The sequence below is a fragment of the Hippocampus comes genome, unplaced genomic scaffold, assembly GCF_001891065.2.
Source record: "Hippocampus comes isolate QL1 unplaced genomic scaffold, H_comes_QL1_v1.1 scaffold225, whole genome shotgun sequence".
Lineage (NCBI taxonomy): Eukaryota > Metazoa > Chordata > Actinopteri > Syngnathiformes > Syngnathidae > Hippocampus > Hippocampus comes.
In genome coordinates this window covers 44,918-67,601 of record NW_017805197.1, presented here as the reverse complement: position 1 = coordinate 67,601, position 22,684 = coordinate 44,918, and the positions used below count along the sequence as shown (strand labels likewise).

The following is a 22,684-nucleotide window of genomic DNA, read 5'->3' as shown; positions in this document are numbered from 1 at the left end:
CCGCAGCCTGCCGCTGTTTACATGCTATCGTTTCTCATCGTGGTTTTGAGCGAGGTGCGGCTGCTCTCTGTTTTTTTTTTTTCTTCTGCGTGTGCTAAAACCCATTTCTACATTGTAGATTTTTTAACTTCAGAGGTGACAGATCATCAAAAATAAACATGTAAGGGGGTTAAAACGCGCCTAATTCTTCCCCATAAAGCATTTTTAGTCTCAAGCTGGGGAAAATCGGGTGGAAGTAAAAGTGATGTGAAACAAACTCGTTTTCAGCACACGTTCTTAAATGATGAGGGAAAACCTTGAGCGTGCCATTTTAGCTGGAATTTATCGTTGAAATATCGAAGGGTGGCAAAGTCTCATTTGAGGAAGTGGCATCTGTGACGGGACAAAACCGATCAGTGGTGACTGACGGCTGCAGTCCAAATAATTTTAAGGATGCCTGTTTACTAGTGGCGCCCCCCGCCAAGACATATCTCCTCCAGTAAAGCATCACTCTCTTCCCGTCATGGGAATCTGGGCCAATCGCGCAAGCTGACAGCTAACTGGCATCCCATTTAGCTCCAATGTTTTCGCCTCGTCAGGAAGAAGAGCTGCGCCAGAGCGGCGAGGCCAAATACCAGCACCTCAACGAAGACCTGCACGTCCTCATCGAGGTGTTTGCTCCGCCGGCTGAGGCTTACGCCAGGATGGGTCACGCCTTAGAGGAGATCAAGAAGTTTCTCATACCAGTATGGGGCGCGCACACACACACACACACACACACACACACACACACACACACACACACACACACACATTCTCAACATGGAAAACGTCCTCAATGGGACAGTGACCTTTTTTATCACAAACATACACATTGGAGTGCTCCTACCCCCATATCGCGTCGTTGGTAGCAGCATGCCGCACCAAGTTTATTTACTCTCCTGCCATTTATTATAGATGATCTCTGCAATGCTCTCAGCAATACTGATTTACATCTCATTAATTATCTGCAGCCCAACCCAACCAGCCGGCCAACACCACCCAGGCTCACCGGTGCCTTTTTTTTTTTTTTTTTTTCCCCTTCTGTCCCCATGGAACACAGTAACACACACGGCTCGTGTCGAGACACATTTAAATGCTTTTGCAGATGTATTCCAATGTAGTGGTATAGTTGCATGAAAAGGCAATTGGAGGTGTGTGTGTATGTGTGTTTTTTTTTTTTTTTTTTTTTAAAGATATATACCGTCTCATGAACAGCAGCACTCTAAAGTATATTAATTAGTTCTTCCTGGTGATGTAGCCCTGGAGATAAAGTCTGTAATTGAATGCAGTTTAATTGAAAGTGTGTGTGCACGCACAAGAGTTTTTTTTTTTTTTTTTTAAATATGCGAGTGTGTGTGCGTGTGTGTGTGTGTGTGCGTGTGTGCGCTGTGTGTGTGCGTGTACGTGTGTGCGCGCGCGCGCAGGATTACAACGATGAAATCAGACAGGCCCAGCTGCAGGAGCTCACGTACCTGAATGGAGGCTCGGAAGATGCCAAGGTGCCAGCGGTAAGGGGCAAGTCAGCCACCCGTGCAAGAGGGACACCTGTGCCAGGACCTCCCAGGTAGCGTGCTTCATCTTCTGCGCATGTGTGTTTGCGCACTTGCATCCGTTTCATGTTGAGAAGCCACTGAGGCGGCATTTTCCTCTAATTGGTGGCCACGTCGGATCCTGCTCGCATTGTCACGGTTGATAGTGTCATTTTCGAGCTGCAAGCACGCGTCTTAATTCTGCTATCCAGTACAGGAAGTCATTTTTATGGAAACAACTCGGGATCAGTATGAGACACCATTGTGTTTTTGTAGCGATTTTTAAAGGGCAAGAAATTCTAAGACGGTGTGTTTTCCGTGAAGATATCTTATCGCATTATGTAATTGTTTTCTTGTGTTATTTAAGACAAACATGCTGATTTGAATGCATGCAGCGTTGAAGTGGCTTATCGACTAATTACATACAAGGTCAAATAAGGAATGGATCAACAAGGTGTCTTCTGAAATGTGGTGCTTTTTTTTTTTTTTTTAATCTTATAAGAGCTTGGACTTTTAAAATGAATATATGAGCACAAAAGTCTTTATTTGCGAGTGAGGGGCCTGCTTTCATCATCGCCATCCCTCTGAGCTTCCAGAGTCTCGCTTCCTTTGAGACAAGTTTTTTTTTTTCCAATTTTTTTAGCGCTTTGAAGAACACCCCTCCACACACACACACACACACACACAGACACACACACACACACACACACACACACACACACACACACACACACAACACACACACACACACACACACAAGTGTGTATTTGTTTATATTTGCTATAAAAGAAAAGCAACACGCTTTATATTAGAATCTGTTAACCAAGGACACCCGGGTTGTTGATATGTTGCTCTGCGTTTAGATATAATTGGCTAGGTTTTAACTCAAGACGTGATTAGTGCCTACCATGCAAGATGGGTTTCAAATCCAATGTATTGAGAGAGGTTGAGTGCAAGTTTTCTTCACTAAGATTTGTTGGTTTCTTTTTGCTTTGAATTCAAGGATTTAAAAAAAAAATGTTCGGGAAAAAACCTTGGCCCTCGACCTAACTCTTTGACCGACTCAGCATCAGCCTGTTCTCGTTCCTTTCAAGTAAACATCCGCCACTGTCCGTGATAGTCTTAAGAATCCCAGGTTGCACCGATGCGCCGCGCACACGGAATGAAAAACGACAGAAAGCAAATGACCCTCAGAGCCACCTTTTGTGGGTTTTTTTTTTCTATTGCTACACATCATTTAACTGCCCTTAGAGACTATATTTCGCTGATAAAACCCGATAAAAGCGTTGACACCTTTCACAAACCGCAAGTTCAGCCAACCTTTGACTTCATACATAGAAAACTGCAGCGTTTTGTGTCAGCTCAGTGGGAAGAGTCAGAAGACGGTCCAGGTCCAAATCTCAGGGCCTCGTACGGTATTTTCCCACTCAATGGCATGCTTGCGTGTTTGTACTACTAACAGAGGCGTAATGTAGACGAAATGTAGCCGGTGTGGAAGGCAGCTTCCTTTCAGACAGTCAATGCAGGCAGCTCGTCATAATGAGCGTGATTGCAGTTGACATCATATATTATTGACGATATACAATACTATGAGTGTAACCGTATCCTGAAATGCTTTGGCGAGACGTTGACACAGCGCACACATGTATATCTACTTCAAATAATTTATCACGTGCTGCTTACTGCAAAAACTCGACTCGTGGTTTTACGCACTTTTGGCTCAAGCTTGGCGTTTGTGTGCCCTGTCAGGAGTCGAGGAGGAGTGCCCCCTTTGCACGCGGCCATGCCAAGGGGAGCGGCGCCCAGAGGAGCCCCGCCCAGCCGCGCAGCATCTGCAAGAGGGAGGGGGGTGCAACGAGCCAGGGGAGCTCCCCCGGCAACTGCATATCGACCGGTTCCACCCATTGTCCAGGACACTTATGACGAATATGTAAGTGACTGTTGCCGATATATCGATCAGTCTCCTCTTTTCCTGATTTAATCATGACCAGTCCACGTTATAGTCCGTTTTTTTCCCAAATTCAGCTGGGATGTGCTCCAGTTCCTTGTCACCCTTAACAGGGGAAGCAGTATGAGAAATAGATGAATGGATGGTGTATGGGCTATATATTCTTCTTCTTTTTTTTTTTTTTTGCCTGTGCAGTCAAAAAAGAGATGTGGGTGCGATATCTAAATCTACAAGAGATTAAGTGATGGCTTCTGCGCATTTGTGGAAACATCTTGTGCCACTTTGTCAAGCCGGATGGGGCCAGCAGCTCCTGCCTCAACATCCCAATGTTAAGAAACGGAAGAGTGGAGGTGGCCCGACTTGCGTTATTACCGCAGCGGCCCGTGCCTAAGCACATGTGACAGCTTTATTCAGCGGGTTGCAATTCAAATGCGTGGAGGTCGAGGGAATGACTCCCGCACCAGCTGTTTCCCATCATTGTCACCATTGTAAACTACAGCCCCCGACACTGGCACCTGTGTATCCGGTAGGGTAGAGGGAAAAAAAAAAGGATCCCGGGGCATCTGCCAGATGATAAATCTAAGCACATCGCGGCAAATTAGACGCAGAATGAGTTGCTCCGTGTTATCCGAATACATCACCGTCGCAAGCCAAGTGTTTGCCATCAGGTGCTGACAAACCCCTTTTGTAGTCATCAATGACATGACAAAGTGATGTTCCCGCTTCGTCTTCGGTTTAAACATGCATTCATTCCCGGACTTGTAAAACATGCTCCAGCTGTCCTTTTTATTAGAGAAGACACACTAGGCATTCGTTCTGAATTCAAAACAGTTTACACGTGTCCCTTTACCACCCCCCCACCTAAAAAAAAAAAATCTTTCTGTGTACCACATGAGTAACATGTAGCTGTTCAACTAGTCTGCCAAAATGATACTACGAGTTTGTCGAAATCATGGCATTGGCGTTGGTGGATTTTTTTTTTTTTTTGCTTACTATGCAAAGCAGTTATTCTTATTCTATTCTTATTAACATAATCAATCCACTAGTGCGGTGCGATGGCTTTATAAAATTCTACTGGTTAACATCGAGCGCTTATCTAATAGTAGCACACAGATGTAAACGAGTACACAGTTTTGCCTCACTGGTAGCATGTCGTTGTCCTACTAGTGTGCAGAACTAAATAGAAACATTAACATATTATGGAAACTTGATTGTGGACATGAAGCTCTTTGGATGCTAAGACTAGGACGCTTGCTGTTCATGTGCATTTGGTGTGGCTTATTCAATTCCAATACCAATTCACACTCATGTACACAGGCAAAAAAAAAAAAGTATTTTCCTCATGTCCCCCAGGCCAAGCTGGACATGTTCAGCCTTGTCGAGAGCCAAGCAGTGTTAATTGCATCCTGTTCAAACTGTTCCCCTTTGTCCATTTATAGGCTTAGTCCTTTTTTTTTAACGTTCTTGCTTTGCTTTCCTCATTCTCATTTACTATATCCTGAATGGATTGCGATTGTAAATGATGCCCAGCTGGGAATTCAGTGGAATGGATGACTTGTTGGACGGATGGATGAGTGAGTGGGGTGCATGTACACGTACAAGTCAAGGAATTGGCAAATATATGCTCGTCCAGATGGATTATTGCAGCGAGTGATGGACACGTCGGTGGGCGGATGATGGGTGAAACTCCTCTGCATTTTCTCTTTCCGATCCACTGCTGCAGCACGAAGGTCATCCGCTGGTCAGCGTGAGCCAGGCGTCACATTTTGATCTAAAATGCCTCCCAGTGTAGGTGTGCAAATCGAATGGCGGGCCGTATGGGTGTAATTGATGGGCCGGTGGCCCGTCCCGGATGTACCGCGGCCTGGAGGTGAAGCAGAGGCAGCGCTATTCCATTTCCTCTTTTCAATGCGTGGGGATTTCTGCAGGGCTGTTTCATTAATGGCCCGCGCTTGCTGCGAAGCGCGGGGAAGATGTGAATTTTGATTCAAGGTGCGACTAAACCAAGACTATAAAAAGAGAGAGATCTCAGAGAGAGCCGAGGCATTTGTCACAAAATCAGTTTTGCTTACAGAGATGTGAAACGTGAATACAGTTAAGTCCTAAGAGAGTCGTATGTATCATGTGTGGCTCTTGACAAAGCACTACATGGGCTGGTGTTGAACTACCGTAATTCCACAACGACCGGCCCCCTGCTAATGGACACCATGTTCCGAGCAATCACAGGCTTGTGCGCTGTGGTTGCTCATGAAGCGAGAAATTAAATGCTTCGGTCAAGCCTATGAGAACATTTGATCTTTATTTTCGATGTACTTTCAGTGGCGGTGATTGAACAGGAGTTGGAAAGTGATGAGTTGAATCTGAACATCCCCATCCCTAGTTACAAAAGGCGCGCAGGGTCGTGCAAGCATATTACCTCGGTTGTTTATTTTGACTTCTCCTATCAGGGTGTAATTTTGTTTTTTCAATTGAGCTATAACTCTCGGTTTTGACAAAGAGTTATCTTGGTTTATTTATTCATCCATTGTGATGGTGGCGGTTGAAGATTAAAGCATCGGCAGTCCAATTGTGAAAAATGTCATTTGCGTTTGTACAAAGAACAAGTCTTCCTTTCATCACCTTAGCCCGGAGAGATGCCCGCTGCTCTCTTGCAATGGGGTAAACAAACACCCCTGGTCACCGTTTGAAGAAATGGGTTGATTTTCCCAAATGAAGTTGAGCCTTGCGCAGGGGGCGTATCGATGTCGCCCTATCTGCTGCGGTGTTGTTGTGGAGCACAGTGGAGCAGCAGTGATAGCGCTGTAGTAACACAGAGAAGCGAGCCCTCTGTTCGTCTTTCGTGGCCTCAGAGGCCGCCCCTTATCTTTTAACAACACGCCTCTCAGCCGTCCTCTGGCATACAAATGAAAGAGTCACTTAGGGAGCGCTATCTGCCCCTGTCTCGTGTTCGGGGGGGGGGGGGTGGGCACAGCAGTGTTGCAGGCGTGTTGCGTTATTGTGCTCGCCAAGATATTTTCGAGTAAAAGGGGGCGATATCAGATATCTCAATAGCTTCACTCGCTGTATTTCCGCCGTCTTATTTCCAACAATTTTCCACACGTTTGACGCCGAAGAAAAGAATCCGCCGACAAGGTGATTTATCAGTCGACAAGCTCTCGCTTGTAAAGGGAAGGGGACTCTAATAAATGGCAGTAACACCGTTAAAGGTTAATATGCTCCTCAGTACAAGGTTATACAAATGGAGTGCATCATCCAGGGAACTGTTTGAACTGACAGTGCCGAGTTCAGGGGAGAGAGCGGAATACTAACAAGCGGAATGCTTAAGAACAGCAGCTACTCGAAGCGGTAACATGTCCAATACGTGATCACATTTACGAGAGCGCCGCACCTCACTCTGTACACATTCATGGTCATGTCAAGATGACAACTGTTTTGAAATGAATGTTTGCAACTAGAATGAACGCGTCGACAATTGATGACAGTACAGGGGCACCTGGCGTGGCTAACTAGCATCTCGAACATCAGCTCATTTTCGGTACTTCACGAATTGAAGAGCGGGGAAGTACGGTAGCAACTCTTTGACTGAGTAGGTTGTACTACGTTTTGATATTTGGAGAAATTCGACTGTTTGTCTTTTTACATTCGCAAATATTCTATTTGGTGTTTGAAAAGTTAATACAGTACTGACATTTTGGGGAATTTCCTAGAGGCGGTCTGTCAGAGAGCCACGGAACTCACCCAAAATGGCTGCCTCACTGCAAGATGGCCGACATATGATTCAATTTCATGTGCAATACTCGGAACTTTTTCTTTTTCGTGGTAGGATAATTTTTCCCGGCTTTTGCAGGGTTGCGTTACATCCACTGTACATTTCCACCAGGATACTTTCCGCAGTGTTTGCAAGCACTGGCCAATTTTCAGCCATATTGAGGCCTGTCAAAAGAGATGATTCATTCGTCATAAAAATCTCAACAACTAAAATTAAAATGCTTGTGCTTTGTCCCCGGCTGTTGCCCCATCTTTATTTTAGTAATATAAACAATATTGCCACGTTTGGTGGCAGGGGTGGGCATCTGAGAATTCACTATCCAGTTCGTGCCCGTTATTTCCAGATTTATGAGAGGACTAACATTTTATAGAAACCGACGCTGAAATAGGTCACACCTACCCCTGTTGTAAGTGCTGTTTTGTGTACATTGACCCACTTGAAATATGCTTTGATTAAAATCCTCCAGAACCATCCAGTGAGTCGAGTCCACACTCAGATTTCACCTTAAAGCGCCTCAAAGCACTTGTACGAACTCAATGGGGATGCAATTAAAGCCACAATAAAGACTCAAGTCCATTGTTTAACCACTTTTTGGCAGTGCGGAATGTAAAACAAAGCCATGATAAACCAATTCGCCGTCAGGCGTGTTCTCTCAGGAATTTTGTGGCCGTTAGCACAGCAATTAGTAGAAAACGGACATATTTGAGTGGTGGAACTTGGAATTATGCACAAAGCTATATGCAAACACAGTATGACACATGTTGTTGGGAAATAGTCCAGTTTGAATATATTATGAAAACGGTGCAGGTTTTTCCAACTCGATTCTCATGAGAACACACCCAATAGTCCTATTTACTTGCTTTCAGATGTACAGTAAGTCATTTGGAAGTTTGCGAACTTGGGTTTTATTATTTTTGCATCGACATTCTCACCAGGTTCAAGCTCAAATGAAAAAAAACAAAAAAAAAAACAATAAGCTCATTAATTTATGATCAAATGGCCGTATGGAGAACTATAGTATCTGGATCATGCATGAATTTTGTATCAAAGCTCCATATTTCCTCTTGAGGGCCGAGTGAAAATGTAAATATTTCTCTGAAGTCGAGGCAGCTGCGTATTGTTCTGTTTTTTGCGACCATTTTCACATGCTGAGTGAAAGCAATCGCCTGCGTGCACCGCATTCAAACGGACGGACGGCTGTCTGTCCTCGTTGTGGGGATTTTTTTTTTTTTTTTCGGATGCTTTTTCCGCACGTGACAGCCGACTTTGTTATCCAGCGCACCCTTTGACTGTATACAAGTACCGGAGTGATTTTATTTGACAGCTAAGACTGTGTTTTCACCGCCGTGCTACATGGTTTTACTTTTTGTGTCGCTGCTTATTCAATATTTATGACAACACTTTTTTTTTCCAGCCGAGACTTAGAGTTGGATAATAGTTTTTTTTTTTCCAGCCTCGACTTAGAGTTGGATAATAGGTATAACTTTATAACAATAAAAATAAACACTGCTCAGAGTTTGTCGTTGTTTTTTTTTTTTTTAAACACAAAAAGATTGCATCTCAGGCTGACATTTCTGACATTTTACCTTGTTTATTTCAGCAGTCTGTCTGTTAGAGTGACTGAGGGAAAGCTGTGCTTTCTGTGAGATAAGCCACTCGCTTACTGGATGCAATTGTGATTTCATATCGAGGTTGTGTTTTGTTCACTTTGTGCAGGGAGCAAGGACTGGAGTGGCCGGGCAATTTGTCGGGCAATAATGCGAATGCAATTTGCTTATTGACGTCATAGCTTGTCACACGTTTCTGTGTCGCATCCGTATTTTAATTAAAACGTCTCGTTACATGCGGTGAGTCACATAATAAACATTTGACTCTTTTAGAACAAATGCCTTCCTGCCAGAATTTCAATAGCAAATTGTACACAAACATGCATGTTGGTAGAAATCAACTCTGTATCAGGGGGCTTCCAAACAACGGCCTGGGAGCCATTTATTCTCAACTATTTGCCTTATCGCCTTTTGACAGTAAGCTGGGATGTAGGCTGGCTTTAGTGAGAGTTAGGTTACACCCAGGACGGATCAATAGCCAATCAGTTTATTTAAAATAAAGAAATAATGAATGCAAATTGAGGGTGGTGGGGGGGCGGGGGGGTTGACTGAATAAAACTTGATACCCAAATTGAGTTTATGCTCAGGAGCCAACTGACACCCGTGGTGCCCCATATTTGAATCAATTTCTCATTCCATTGCCTACTAAGCTTATACGTACTGAACACAGATTGAAGAACTTTGTACATCTCGGTCATACAATACCTCACACTTTTTTTTCCAGGAGACTGAACGATATAAGACTTCATTTGAACTCTGTCATTTTGAAGAAAAAAAGTGCACTTGTAATCAGGCATTAGTACCTTCATAATAAAGTGGATGTGATGAGCATTTCTTGTGGGGCTAAATCTTGCAGACATTAATTTCATGCATGCAAATCAGACGGCGATGGAATTAGCTGAGAAGTGCGCAGTGGGGGGAGGAGGCACGTCGCTAGGGGTCGAAACCTTTTGTGCAACGTAAGTCCCGTTTATTCCGAATTAGGACGGGTGGGGCAGCGGTGGGGGGGGGTACATTGCCACGGTCCAAACAGATGTTCAAGGCTCAGGCTTTGAGGCGGTGATGAGACGTGACCGCCGCACGTGTCCTTCCATCCCGCTGTCACTCAATTGATACAAAGCGGATGCAGGCGCTGCTCTTGCGGCCCGAGCATAGGAAGCAGATTGGCCTGTTTTGATGCCACGTGATTTTTAAGCCTTACGGTCGAAATTACTCCATCAGACGTGGAGGAAATGTGCGCAACTCCAGCCAGTCGGAGTCTTCCTTCTAACGTTGGCTCGCAAGTTGAAATAAACAGAATTTGCCAATAAATGAAAGAAGGAGCAGTGCACAAAAAGCAAGCCTAATAAATTGTCCAAACGTTAACAGCGAAACGCACCGCTGATGGGCAGCCGTGACTTTCGGAGATGAAACCATTTTGACAAGAGACGTTCCTCCGCTAGCGACCTCTCCGAAGCAACTTGGAGGAGGAAGCTGCTATGCGTGATATCTTGTCAAAAAAACAAAACAAAGCAAAACAAGAAGCCCGTTGAGTCAATTGAACAAGTAGCACCCGATTAGAAAGCATGGAAAATGCGAGCAGAGTTTGCAACAGCCTGCCCACACAAACATTAGCAGTTTAGTCGCTAATGATGAGCCGCTAGCCACCGGATGAAAGCGGCAATCAGTCGTGTCGTCTTTTGATCAGTCCCATTTGCAAGTAACAATGACGCTCGCGCCGTCGGTAGGATCATAACGTCACTATGATTATGTTTACATTATCAGGCGTACTTTATTATTCCTGAGTGGTACATTTCGTAATGTGTTGATTAATTTTGTTCTCCATTCAACTGTTCCGTGACACACACAAAAAAAAAAAAAAGGTTAGGGACCACTGCCGAAAACTCTTTAGTTACCTTTGGGATAGTTACGTCATTGTCGGAATCTTCTGTTTCAGGACTACGACGACGGCTATGGAACGGCGTATGATGACCAAGGATACGAGTCCTACGACAACAACTACACCAACCAAGGGCAGAAGTAAGTTTTGTTTTTGCGATCTTCCCTTGACTCACCAAGCAGTCCCGGAGTGTTTCATCGTCTTCAAGTCGAGCTCATCAGAGAGTAAATTAACTAGTTTGAATTTTGCAAATATCCGCCAATGTTGAACTTGATTTACAATCCAATTGTTGAGCGTGAGCTAATCGGCGGCGGTCACGCTCCGATGATCTTGGTGTTAATGAGGTTTTTGTTTCCCAGCTTGACTTTGGCATTTTTTTTTTAAAGGTGATCGCTAAATTCCATTTAAACAGTCAGCTTTTAAGATGGGTCACACAGTTCTTTTTTTTTGTAATTTGTGGCAACTGCATTCATTGTAAACACTCATAAGGGGATGTTTGTCCATTTAACAAAAGAGCCCTCCACATAAATGCAGAATATTGATTTCTTTGTATCCAGGGAGCGATCGCTCTTCCCATGCCGCGCTAGGTCAAAAGGCTTTTGCTTTGTGTCCTGCAGTATTTTAACAGTGTGCAACAATGCATGTCTGCCAGCACCATTTTTTACAGAAATAATGACTGTTGGCCCACTTAGAATGTCCACAATTGGATTGTATTGGCAACAGCTTGAGGGGTGAGGAAGTAGCCGTATTTCTCCTTCGTGAGCAAGCTGGTCGATGCTTTCCTTTATGGCTCTGTCGGGATGAACTTGATGTCACCTGGGGTTTATCTTGTTGGGGTGGAGGATAGATCATAGTGTGATCGTGTGACCCCCCTGCCCCCTCTTTTTTCAACATATCAACGTTCGTAACTTAGAGAGAGAAAAAGAACTCACCATTGTCATTAACAAGTCACGCGCGTGTTGACAGGCATTGCCACTTATTCTAATCAGAATAATTAGATGCGTTTTCATCACGGCGGCGACAATTGCTTTCAACACACTCTGGTCACAGCTGGCATTCTTTCGCTTCTATTACACCTCTGATACTTGCCGATGGATAACAAGCAGCACAATTGACAGTCAGTTAAAAAAATGTAACAGCACCGAATTAGCCCGATGGCTTCTACCACCAAGCTGATAGAAAGTGAACTTGAAGCAGAAGACAGAGGCTTTTTTTTTTTTTTTTTTGTAATGCCGCATGCGTAAATGCAGTTTTACAGTGCCTTAATGGGTGTTAGATTTCCCCCACATAATGTGAATTTGATTCAGCAATAGGGTGTGATTTGTGCTTGACATACATTTTGGAGGAGTTTCACAGATTCAATATTGCTACTACACATCGCAACCTGGACTCGACTTTTTAATTCTCAATAGCTGCTCATTTCTCGTACCTGGCCGGCCATATGAGTGACCACTCCCGGTAGTTGGTGAGGACTGATTGGCATTCTTATTTTCAAAGATCCATTTCGCCACAGTCTTGCCTTGCGTTTCTTCTTCCTGATTAAAATTTGGCTCCCCGGCCGAGCAAAGCTGAGCTGCTCGGTGACCGCGTGGTGAGCACAATACAACTTTTACAACTTAACACGTGTGACCTGAGATAAAAAGCTATTTTCACACATCCTGAAGACATTTTAGTGATATTCACACAATCAAGCAAGGGCCTGGGGGTGCGACACAGCGGCGGTGGCAGTCATCCTTAGGAGATCACAGCTTCCTCCTAACAAGTTGGTAAAACACACAAGCTCTCTTGGCTTCAGAGTGCTTAGCTCAGGGGAGATCACAAGCCTGCTTAAGTACCACTCCAACGCTAAGGTTAAGACGGCCGCTCGAGCAAACTCTTTACATTTATCCGCAAATACAAGGGTGGGTCTTTCTATTTGGAAATAAATAAATAAAAATGGATGGGTGGCACCCGGCTAGATACTTGAGGTCACGGACCAGCGATCATACTCGCAGCTCGGCCGCGACTCGAGTGTTATTTCGTGCTTCACACTTGAGAGATGACGTTTTTTTTTTTGTTTTTTTTTTAAACAGCGCACACCCTCCCCTTTACCTTTGCTTTGGATCGTGATGGATCCCAAGGGCCCGCCGGTGCACAGATCGATGCGTGACGGTGTTTTAAATGGCAGCTGCATCCCTTTTGAAGCAAGTGTAAATTTTAACACAAGACGTAGACAAGAGAACCGCGTAGGCACACAAACCGCATTTCTTGGCATTAACAGATTGCTGTCATGACACCTTCTCAAAGGCATTCGCATTTATATACAATGCGTTTTTTTTTTTTTTTTTCTTTTACCACTGCAGCGTAAACCAATTGAACTCAAATTTGATGAGGAAAAAAAAAACTGAAACAATGTGACATGGCACTATTCTCTTTTTGGCCGCAATGATACACGCAGCTAAGTTAACAACCAACTGAGTGACCGTTCTGAAATTCTATTTGCAAAAAGGATGGTGCACATGAATACACTTTGACACTAATATTCGTTTTTCAAAAACATTTTCTAAACCGAAATGACCTCACCTTGTGAAGACTTTTTACAACATTCCCAAGCAAGATGTGGCAAAGGAAAGGACACCTTCCTGCAAAACACGAACTCCATGCGTTTATTATTCTTCGGTGCTCTGTGCTATATTTGCCAGCCCCCTTTGACAGAGCCGTTTAGTCTTTTTTTCCCCCCACCTTCTTTCTATAAATTTAGCCAATTGGCTGCGCTAGCTGTCAGACTCAGACACCTGCAGTGCTGCTATGTGCCTTGATGTTGCTTCAAAGTTGACAGCTCATCAAGAGGACTGACAGGTGCTGCAGCGGGAATTTGACCGCATCTGAGATAGAGGTGGGGGGAGCTGTGGCTGGGGGAAGGCGTTCAAAAAATACACCTCTGCTCAAAGAAGCATATTGGACGTTTCATGCCGTTACATTTTTTAACTGATGTCAAAAGAATGAGTGGCTGTATTTTTCATAAAAAGGACTTTAGGCGCCTTCTTAAAATGATTACATGGGAGGCGGGGTCAGCTTGAGTGTTAGCTTTGTAATCAGCTGTACTATTGGGCAATCAGCGTATCCATCTAGAAGATTTTGGCATTTGACTGTGTGTGAGCTTCATTTCCCAACTAAACTGGGAACAGGAAATGGTGCTGCTTTTGCCTCAGATGTTTTCTTTTCTTTTGTATTGTTTGTCTGCAAAAAAAATAAAAAATCACCACCGGGCTGTCGCAATCAGAAGGGTCTGTGTGGGGCATTTGCACTCAGCACTTTCCTTTGCAAGCCGGTGCCAGACAAGAATGAAAGGCGTGATTGCAAAAAGGGCATCACAGAAGTGTGTCACCAGAGGAAATGTGGTCCTGGTTTTAAAAAAAAAAAAAAAAGAAAAAAATGGCTTTTGGAGGAGAAAAATGCCATTTTTATTCTCCCCCATTTTAAAGTGGCCAATGAAAAAGAGGGGCTGATGCAAAGTTAGAAAACCTTTCACCACTAAAATGCTGCACTAACATTTTTGTGCTGGTAACAAAACAGCGCCCATATTGTGCTTTATTGTCCGACGCCCTCGCCGCTCCGCTGGCTTTTTGCACAACATTGCTCTCCGGCTGCTTTTGGGGCCAATTTGCCAGCGTTGAAGTGGACAAATGTGCAAAGGTACGCTGCACAAACACCCAAGAGTAGATCACCTGAATAGAGGAGAAACGTTCGCATTGTAAAACTACACAAGTGGTGACAAACTTTTAATTGTCTCCCATCTGGACATCTGCTTTTACAACTACCGTTGATTTGTTTTTCAATGCAGAAGACCTGAGTTGTAGGTGCACAAATCTGGTTGTCACCATCTTGCGCAGAACATTGTACTGTACTGAAATGGATTACACAGTGCGATGGAGAACGCCTTCCTCTATTATGGCGCACCTGGAGAATGGAATGTGGTGGCGCGGTAGCTGCAAAACCTGCCCTCTGGTGGCTGCCTTGCATCATTTAAACGATTCAATCCTCTCCCTCGTACCCCTGCAGCCTCCTTTAACGTCCTCTGAGGTCTCCTCAGATTCATCACCAAGGACGGCAAGAGTAATGGCGGCATAAGAAAACACAGTCCACCCGGGACGTGTACTACATCATTCAATTTTAACACTCCCATCTGTTTCGCCCTAACAACAACATCAGGGCTCAGGATGAGGCATTTACAGAAATGACAGATGCACTGCAAGCTTCTTTTTTTTTTTTTTTTTAAACCTGAGGGAAAGTAAGCCTGGAATCGCCTTCCCTGAAAGACACATGCTCTGCCGCTGCTGTTGTCTTAGTGTCTCCTGGCCCGGACAGATGTGCTCTACTCTTTGTGAGGCGACACAAAGCAGCGGTGGCCTTCTCCGAATGAATATCGAATCAAAATATGACCTCATTTAGAACGGCAAAACTCATTTACACCTGTGGCAGCGCCATATCGCATGTTAGATCCACGTGCCGCATGACAGACAAAATTAATCACAGATGATGGGCACAGAGGTTGTTTTTCCACTTCTGATCGTGTCTTAAACTGGGTTAGAATAGTTTGGTATTTTTCACCATAGTTACCATTTATTTTGTTTTGACTCATTTTTTAAAAATTCTGTTTTAATTAGTTTTTACAATAGGTTTGTTCACTTTTTGTTTGTATTTTTTGAAAATGCTTCATTTGAGCTTTTATTAGTTTTAGGTTGAATTGCTATAATACATGGAGTATGTGTGCGTCGATGAGTTTTTGGGTGTGATCAGATGCCAAACATGTCTTTGGTGAGACTCATAATAAAAAGTGCCTTCACCCTGGCACTGGTATGAGTGATGCAAGAACAGCACTTCAAGAAACACCGTTGTCTTTAAATTCTGGTTAGTTAATACCTCTCTAGCAATGCCGATTAAAATCAAGCGTCGTCATGTTTGTAAATGGATCACGTAAAATGCAGGTGAATCGTGACCTTGAAGTGCAGTTTTGGTTTCCTGCTGTCAGCTTCATTTGTGTGACTGAGAAGAAGCGGTAAGTGCAGCAGTGGCAGTTTCGAGCTCAACTGACTAGGAAAGATGCTTAAAATAAATCAAGATCAAAAATATGACAGGCTACACCCTGGATTGGTGTTAGTACTAGCTAGAATGTTTTTTTTACTGATACATTCGGAAAATGGGAAATCCCATCATTAAACAAAATGTGTCCTCTAGCTCAGTTTGTATTTTGACAAAAGGATTCTTAGAATATCATGATGCTTATTTAAAAAAAAAAAGAAAGAAAGAAGTCAGTCTCATCGTGGCTTATTTGACCTTCTCAAAACTCCCTCAGTCAATGAGTAGTGCCACCGATCTTCCAGTGACTTGACATCAATGCAAGATTCACATTGGCACATATGCCACAGGCTGATTGGAAGCCACACATCCAACCCCACACACACACACACACATTGCCGTTAGCCTGACTTTTTGGCAGAAAGGCGCCCCAACACATTGTCTAAACTGCATTGTTTGTTGTCACATTGTTAGCACGGTCAAATTTATGCTCAGCCACGCTTAAGTCACAAGCCTCCGTACGGAGCGGTCTCGTGTCACTGAGCCACCAAAGTGCTCTTAAGATGATTCCTCCCGCTGTCCTCTACTGACCTCAATGTCTTGTAGAAAAGAAAAAAAAAACCCCACAATAAAACATTGATGTCACTGGCTGTTAAGTGTGGCTCTTAGGGCTGTTGACTTTAATTTACAATCATCAACATGTTTGTAGCCCGCTTTAGATGTTGTTTCCCTAGCACGATTTTCCATTTAAAAAAAAAACTAGCGACATTTCAAAATACTTTCACACCTCTTTGTCGCTTCATTTAAATGTTCTGCATCAAACTGTCCACGTCAATCCAAAAAAAAAATACACAAAATAGGAGCAATCTTGTTGCCTTTTAGCATCCGCTGCTGCCGAAGCCCCCCCGCTGCTGTCACGCCATGTTTAAAATAAACCGTTATTCGTTACTTCCAATCTGTCACCTCCGCGCCCAGAGCGGTTGCGTGGCGCTGAGGTTTCAGGTGCTTTCTGCCTTCTAATCTGCGAGGTAGCGAGACGCCCGTTGTCACTTCCAGGCCCCACGTGACAGACAGACAGACAGACAGACAAGACAGGCAACAAGGGCCCAGGTGTGATGGCCAGTGTCGACTTCGTGGCAGCCTTATGATGAATTGCCTCCACCGCGACTGAACCGATTGTTCTGTCAGTGTCTCGGGTGCACGTGAACGAATTTGCTGCGGACCTGACTGGCCCCGTCTTTTTGTTTTTCATTAAGGATGCCACCTCTCATCGATCTCAATGCTCGGTTGCGTGGAAATATGGTGGCAGACCCATTCTCGCAGAATCACAAATAAATAGCGCCGGAATTCTGCTTTTATGTTGCATTTTCGTTGTTGTTGTTGGACATTTACACTAATTACAGGAAAGTCAGAGAAGCACGATATGCGACCAGCGGTAATTAAAGAATACAAAAACCAACAGCGTAAAACAAAATTAGGAACCTTGGGCGGTGAATAAAGTTGTGCTAAAGGATGCTGAGCAGACATGTACAAAACAAGGCGCTCTAACGTGTGGCCATGCCTGCATGAAAAACATGTCCACATTCAGGTTGTCAAGTCGGACACACACACACACACTTTGCTCTTCTATTTTCTCTGTACTTGACATGGACACTGGCTGACAACAAGGTGCTCTAAAGCTGCACTAGCCAGAGCGAAGAAGCATTTCTCAGTCTTTGTACATGTTGTCAGTGTTTGCCTGTTGGTTGTGAAGTGGAGATTGTGTAAATGTTGACAAGAATCAATTGAACAAAACTGATGATGCTTTTTTTTTTTTTGGTTGCTTTTTTGTCTGCTTACAGCTCAGATGACTACTATGAATATGGACAAGGCGGTGAATCATATGAGCTGTATGGTGAGTTAAAAAAAAAAAATTGCGTATTAGCATCTTGTCTGCCATCTCACACCGATGTCCCGCTTATGTCCCCCAGCTACTTACAGGCTTGAGAGCTCATTTACTCATCCTCTCTGTTGTATTTTGCTTGCTTGAATTGCAAAAATTGTGACTGGTATCGTAATCGTTAGTGTTCTCTCTCCTATACTATTAAGCCATAATATTGAATTAGTTGATTATTCAACTTATAACTTTAGTCTAGTAGCATTACTGCATGACTTTGGTTACTTTTTTTCCATAATGCGACCATTCATCACAACATTGAGATTATTTTTTTCGCTTCATTGTTAGACCCCTGACTGCAGTGGCTTGGTTCACTTCCACTTTTGACGACTATTTGACATTGTGATTTAAAAAAAAAAATGTTTTGGGTATTTTGTATGCAGTACCGTATTTTTAGTCAGAGCGATTGGCAAACAACTTTCCAACTTTTCTGGGCAGTAGGCAAAAGAATCACGCTCATTGAGCTCATTAGTATGTTGCGTGGCGCCACATAAAATAAACCTGCCAAGTGTTTTACTGTATTCTCTCGGCATGGGTCACCCAAAGGGCGACAGCTCAAAGGAAGCTAATAACGGCATCCAAGTGGGGGCCTATCCTTGGTTTCAAAACACAAGGTTAAAACGGTGTATTTCTTCAAAGTGACACCCCCTGAAAGGGTGACAGGTTTAATTAAGGGGTATCGGCTGTGTGCTGCCAGCAGCTTGTACGCAGAGGGCGGGGGAAAAAAAATACACAAGCCTTTGTGAGTCTGAGCTCCAGGGAAGTCTTGGCACTGGCTTCAGATCAGACAAAAGGTGCCATCGATAGCGCCACTTTCGCACGGAAAGTACCCGCGGCTGATCTGGGCTCCTGGTAATTGTGACCTGGTTGGAGCCTCTAAACGGGCCCTTTTCAAGTAGACGTTTGATCATCTCGTTCAATTATCTGAGAGGAGTTCTGCCAAGGTATGAGTCGCATCAGTAGCCCGTTGCTCCGGAAATGTGAAAGGTTTTGATGTGCGGGTGGTTCAGTAACTTTGCAATCCTGTTTAATCAGGTCAAGAAGAGTGGGCAAACAGTCACAGCAAGGCGCAGTCGGCGAGGACGACCAAGGGAGTGTACAGAGAGCAGCCGTACTCCAGATACTGAACTGTGTCACGGTCCACGCCCGAAACCTCGTGGCAGTTCCAACCCAAGTAATGGATTTTTTTTTTTTTTTTTTTAATGGACATCCCCACATTTTTAGCAATGCTAAAATGTGAGATTTAAAACATAAAATCTCTAGAAAGACTCTGAGTGAAATCTGGTTCTAAAAAAGGAAGCCCCACTGCCTCACAGAGAAATAAAATTGTAATATCATAATGACAGTGAGGACATAAAGAAAAAGTTGTCATAACATAAGACAGTGTCCCAAGCCCTGAAATGAAGCCCCCGCTAAAACGTTTATAAGTGCCCTGTTAATGTCACAAGATGGTGGCAAAGTCCTTGTAATGAAGCTCCTCAGCTTGCTTCAACATAGTTCGTAGACACCAAGATGCCACTAGAAGGCTCAAAAAGCAATATGTTTATAGAATAGGCTTTAGCCTGAGCATAAAAACAAAGGGAATAGGTGACATTTCTACCCAAATAACAGAGGACAGGTTCCCCCCAAAAATCTGCAAATACGGGAATCCCAGAATTGTCAATATGTGGGGCAAAAACTAAAACATAGTTCTCACACGGAGCATGAAGCGTAACTGCCTGATGAGTTCGCCACATGTCTCGTCCATAAACAAATACTGGACAGCTCAGCTTCACAAAAAAAAAAATGGCCTCACCACACATGGCGGGGGACATCAAAAGTTGAGTAACTTTACATTATCTTGGAAGCCGGTCGCAGTTCATTCGATAAGATGGTGTATGCTTCGACATTTAATCTGTTCACAAGGGTGTACCACAGGGTTCTGTGCTTGGTCCACTTTTATTTACCATTTATGTGAACATGTTTGTCTGAATGAAACTTCAAAACAAGCTACTTTTCCCCCTAATATTGTGATTTTATTCTTGTGATATAATAGCATTGTCTTGTAAAAAAAAAAAAAAAAAAAAAAATCCAACACACTGCACTTTTCTCACCTTTTTTTCTCGTCACGTTATAACATTTCTCCATAAATTCACACTACTGTATGTAATGTACTCGGTGACTCCAAAATACATTTCTATTCTTGAAATATTTTTTTCTTTTCGGTGTGGGCCTCACACTGTCCTGAGGAAAACAACCTTACTCCTGCTGGGAAATACAATTCAGGATGTGTCCTTCCATCTTGCCAGAAATTAACATTATGAATCAATGTGTTTTGAGTTTCTCTCCGTTATGTAACAGGGACGAAGACTATTGTATCAAGCTAATTTCACTTTTGTAGTCGTCGCAGTGAGCTATCGCCGCAGCCGGCGAGTGCACCTCAATGTATCTCCCTCGATATACTTCAATGAAATTTTGGTTCATTGCTAAAGATGTAAGGGTTAGTAGTAGGACGTGCGGTATTGTAGATATCTTTTTTTTGAGGAGTAAGTGGAAATGTGTCCCTTGTAAGATAAAAGTTTTCCAAAAAAAAAAAACCCCAAAAAACAAAAACAAAAAAAAAACAAGTCATACCTGTATACATATTGTATTGCTGTTTCCTCATTTTTGTAAAATACTAGTACGTCGCTGTTAAAGGGCTTATGAAAGCATGGCGTGCAATGTGGATGTTGTCAGCTGTTTGTCATGATACAGTTGTGTTCATAAACCTCTTTAATACATCTAATAAATAGGAATTTAACATCAAACTCACAGATGTGCAAAGTTGTCCACAGGTATTTGTTGTTTGTGATTTTTAGGTTCTTGTAATTTTTTTTTGGTGCGCTTAAACGGGTCATTTTGACATGATGGTAGGATAGAAGTTCTAAAGCTTAATTATGAACATGACAAACTCATACGCTTGTGAATATGTTACCCCACCAAGTTAGACTTGTTGAGCTTGTATGGATTTTTATTTTGAGCTTATATAAGCCCTTTAATATTTCCCTCTTGTCAATGCTGAATAAACATTTTGGGAACAAAACAAAACAAAAAGCCCTGGTGTTATTGACTTGATAAAATCCAACTTTAATTTAAACTAAAAGGCACACAGAGAGGAGACAAAACAACAACAAAGATTGGTGGGATTTTGGGAACTTGACTTTGTGGCGACTGAGATTTTGAGAATTTTGTGCCAGCGACGTTGCCTCTCTTCTCCGTTTGTCCGCAAAATGTCGAGCACCTTCCGTAGACAGACGTTAACTCTGTGAGTGTTTACCCTGACAGACATGGCTCGTAGCCCCAGCGTGAAGGTCTCCTCGTCACACTCTCAGGCCAAGTTCACTTGCCCAGCTGGGGGATTGCTCTCTCTGTTCTTTTTTTGTTTTTGTTGTCCTTTTTTGTATTGCTCTTTCTGCTCTACTCCATATGGTCGCGTGGCCCTCATTTAAAGAGCCTGCCTTTGCCCCGTCCGTTAAAGAGACTCTAAATGACCCCCAGCTGACCTCAGCAGAGCGAGGACGGCAGTAGCTGTTTAAAAAGACCGCCAGCCCACCAGGTAATACAACCAGACCCAGATTAACCTCTCGCCTAACATAGTTTCACATAAACGCTCTCTAAACTCAAATGTAACATGTTTATCTTGTCTGTTTCTAGGCCGCTAAGCTGAGAATAATTAGCCATCTTTAACAACAAATGTAAACTGAACTTTTTTTAAGGAAGCACATAATGGATCCGTAAACTGCAATATGTCTTGTCTGTTTTTTGTTTTTTTGTTTTTGTTTTAATCAGTTTTAACTGATGGACTCATTGTGTTGCTTATATTCCACCTTAGGTTGACCTACTGGGACACCCATTACCTCATTGACACAAAAGGTTTGTAAACATACTCGACTTTTCATCCATTTTTTTTAAAGCCAAACCTGGTGCGCTGCTACCCAATAACATGAACATCATTTTTTGGATATATTTAGTTACATGTTAATAAAAACTTGGAGTTAGATTGCTTCATCGCGACAGTAAATTGGTATTATTAGTATTTCGCTTGAAGTGACGCGAATGGCATGATAGCAACGTTAATGGCGTTGTGCTACCGGCAGACAATGCACTGAAAGCTGTTGCTTATATTTTATGATGGCTCATATTCTTCTTTCCTCAACCCCCACAGATGTGACGAACAGCACAAAGAAAATGAAACCCCCAAAAGACTCACAAAGGATCCCAAAGATATATCTCCCCATTGGCAACTGTGTTGGACCAACATGTTCAAAGGTGAATCCTGCAAGGGAAGTTGAGATGCAATAAAAGGAGGAAGAGGTCGTTTAAAAAAAGAAAAAAAAGAGTAAACCCGTGAGCGAAATGGAATTCCTCATTCTCTAGAGATCTGTCTGAGAACATTTTCCCTCCGATTTCCACAGCCGCTTGTATGTACGCAAGTTTCGTAGGCGCAGGAGTGCTCTGAACTGACTGCGAACTCGCTCTTTTCAAGAACATGGAGGGGGGAGGGCGGCATCTCCCTCCTGCAATTAGACAGTACCTGCAACTTATTAGCCGAGAAAACTAAATAAAAGATGCTTTATATGCAAAGCTAAGTGACATCACGCACTCACTGTGTGCTAATTAACCTCCGTGCAGACCACTTACCATCAATAAATAAGTGCCTTACTCTTGCATTGTTGTGACACTCTTCGAGGTTTAGTCTCATTAAGAGTGTTCAAAAAAGGCAGCTGTTTTTATTTTCTTTTTTGCCCCCCCCGCCCCCCCCCCCTTGTAGTTCTGTATGCATAATCATGATGTCAGAAAGCCCCACCCTTGTGCAGTCTGTTCTGCTTGTACCTCTTAATGAGAATCGACTTCCTTGGCTGTTACATCTCCAAAGTAGCTTTCAGTGGGAATTGGAGGGGTGGGGGGGTGGTTGAACA

At 43.3% G+C, this 22,684-nt stretch overlaps 1 protein-coding gene and 1 long non-coding RNA gene across 3 annotated transcripts in view; both read left to right on the top strand.

Moving 5' to 3' along the window:
* khdrbs3 (KH domain containing, RNA binding, signal transduction associated 3) overlaps window positions 1–20,817 on the top strand; it is a 57,863-nt gene extending 37,046 nt beyond the window's left edge. For both annotated transcript variants that reach the window (XM_019868827.1, XM_019868828.1), the window contains exons 4-9: window positions 579–725; window positions 1,446–1,585; window positions 3,300–3,480; window positions 10,811–10,893; window positions 17,653–17,705; window positions 18,783–20,817. In XM_019868827.1, coding sequence (XP_019724386.1) covers window positions 579–725; window positions 1,446–1,585; window positions 3,300–3,480; window positions 10,811–10,893; window positions 17,653–17,705; window positions 18,783–18,874 — 696 coding nt within the window. In that variant the 3' untranslated portion in view covers window positions 18,875–20,817. The remainder of the gene's footprint in view (window positions 1–578; window positions 726–1,445; window positions 1,586–3,299; window positions 3,481–10,810; window positions 10,894–17,652; window positions 17,706–18,782) is intronic.
* A 704-nt stretch (window positions 20,818–21,521) lies between these two features.
* Window positions 21,522–22,105, top strand: LOC109515151 (uncharacterized). The gene is made up of 2 exons (XR_002168124.1): window positions 21,522–21,638; window positions 21,931–22,105. It is a non-coding gene; the product is annotated as an uncharacterized LOC109515151 (long non-coding RNA).
* Window positions 22,106–22,684: the final 579 nt, after the last annotated feature.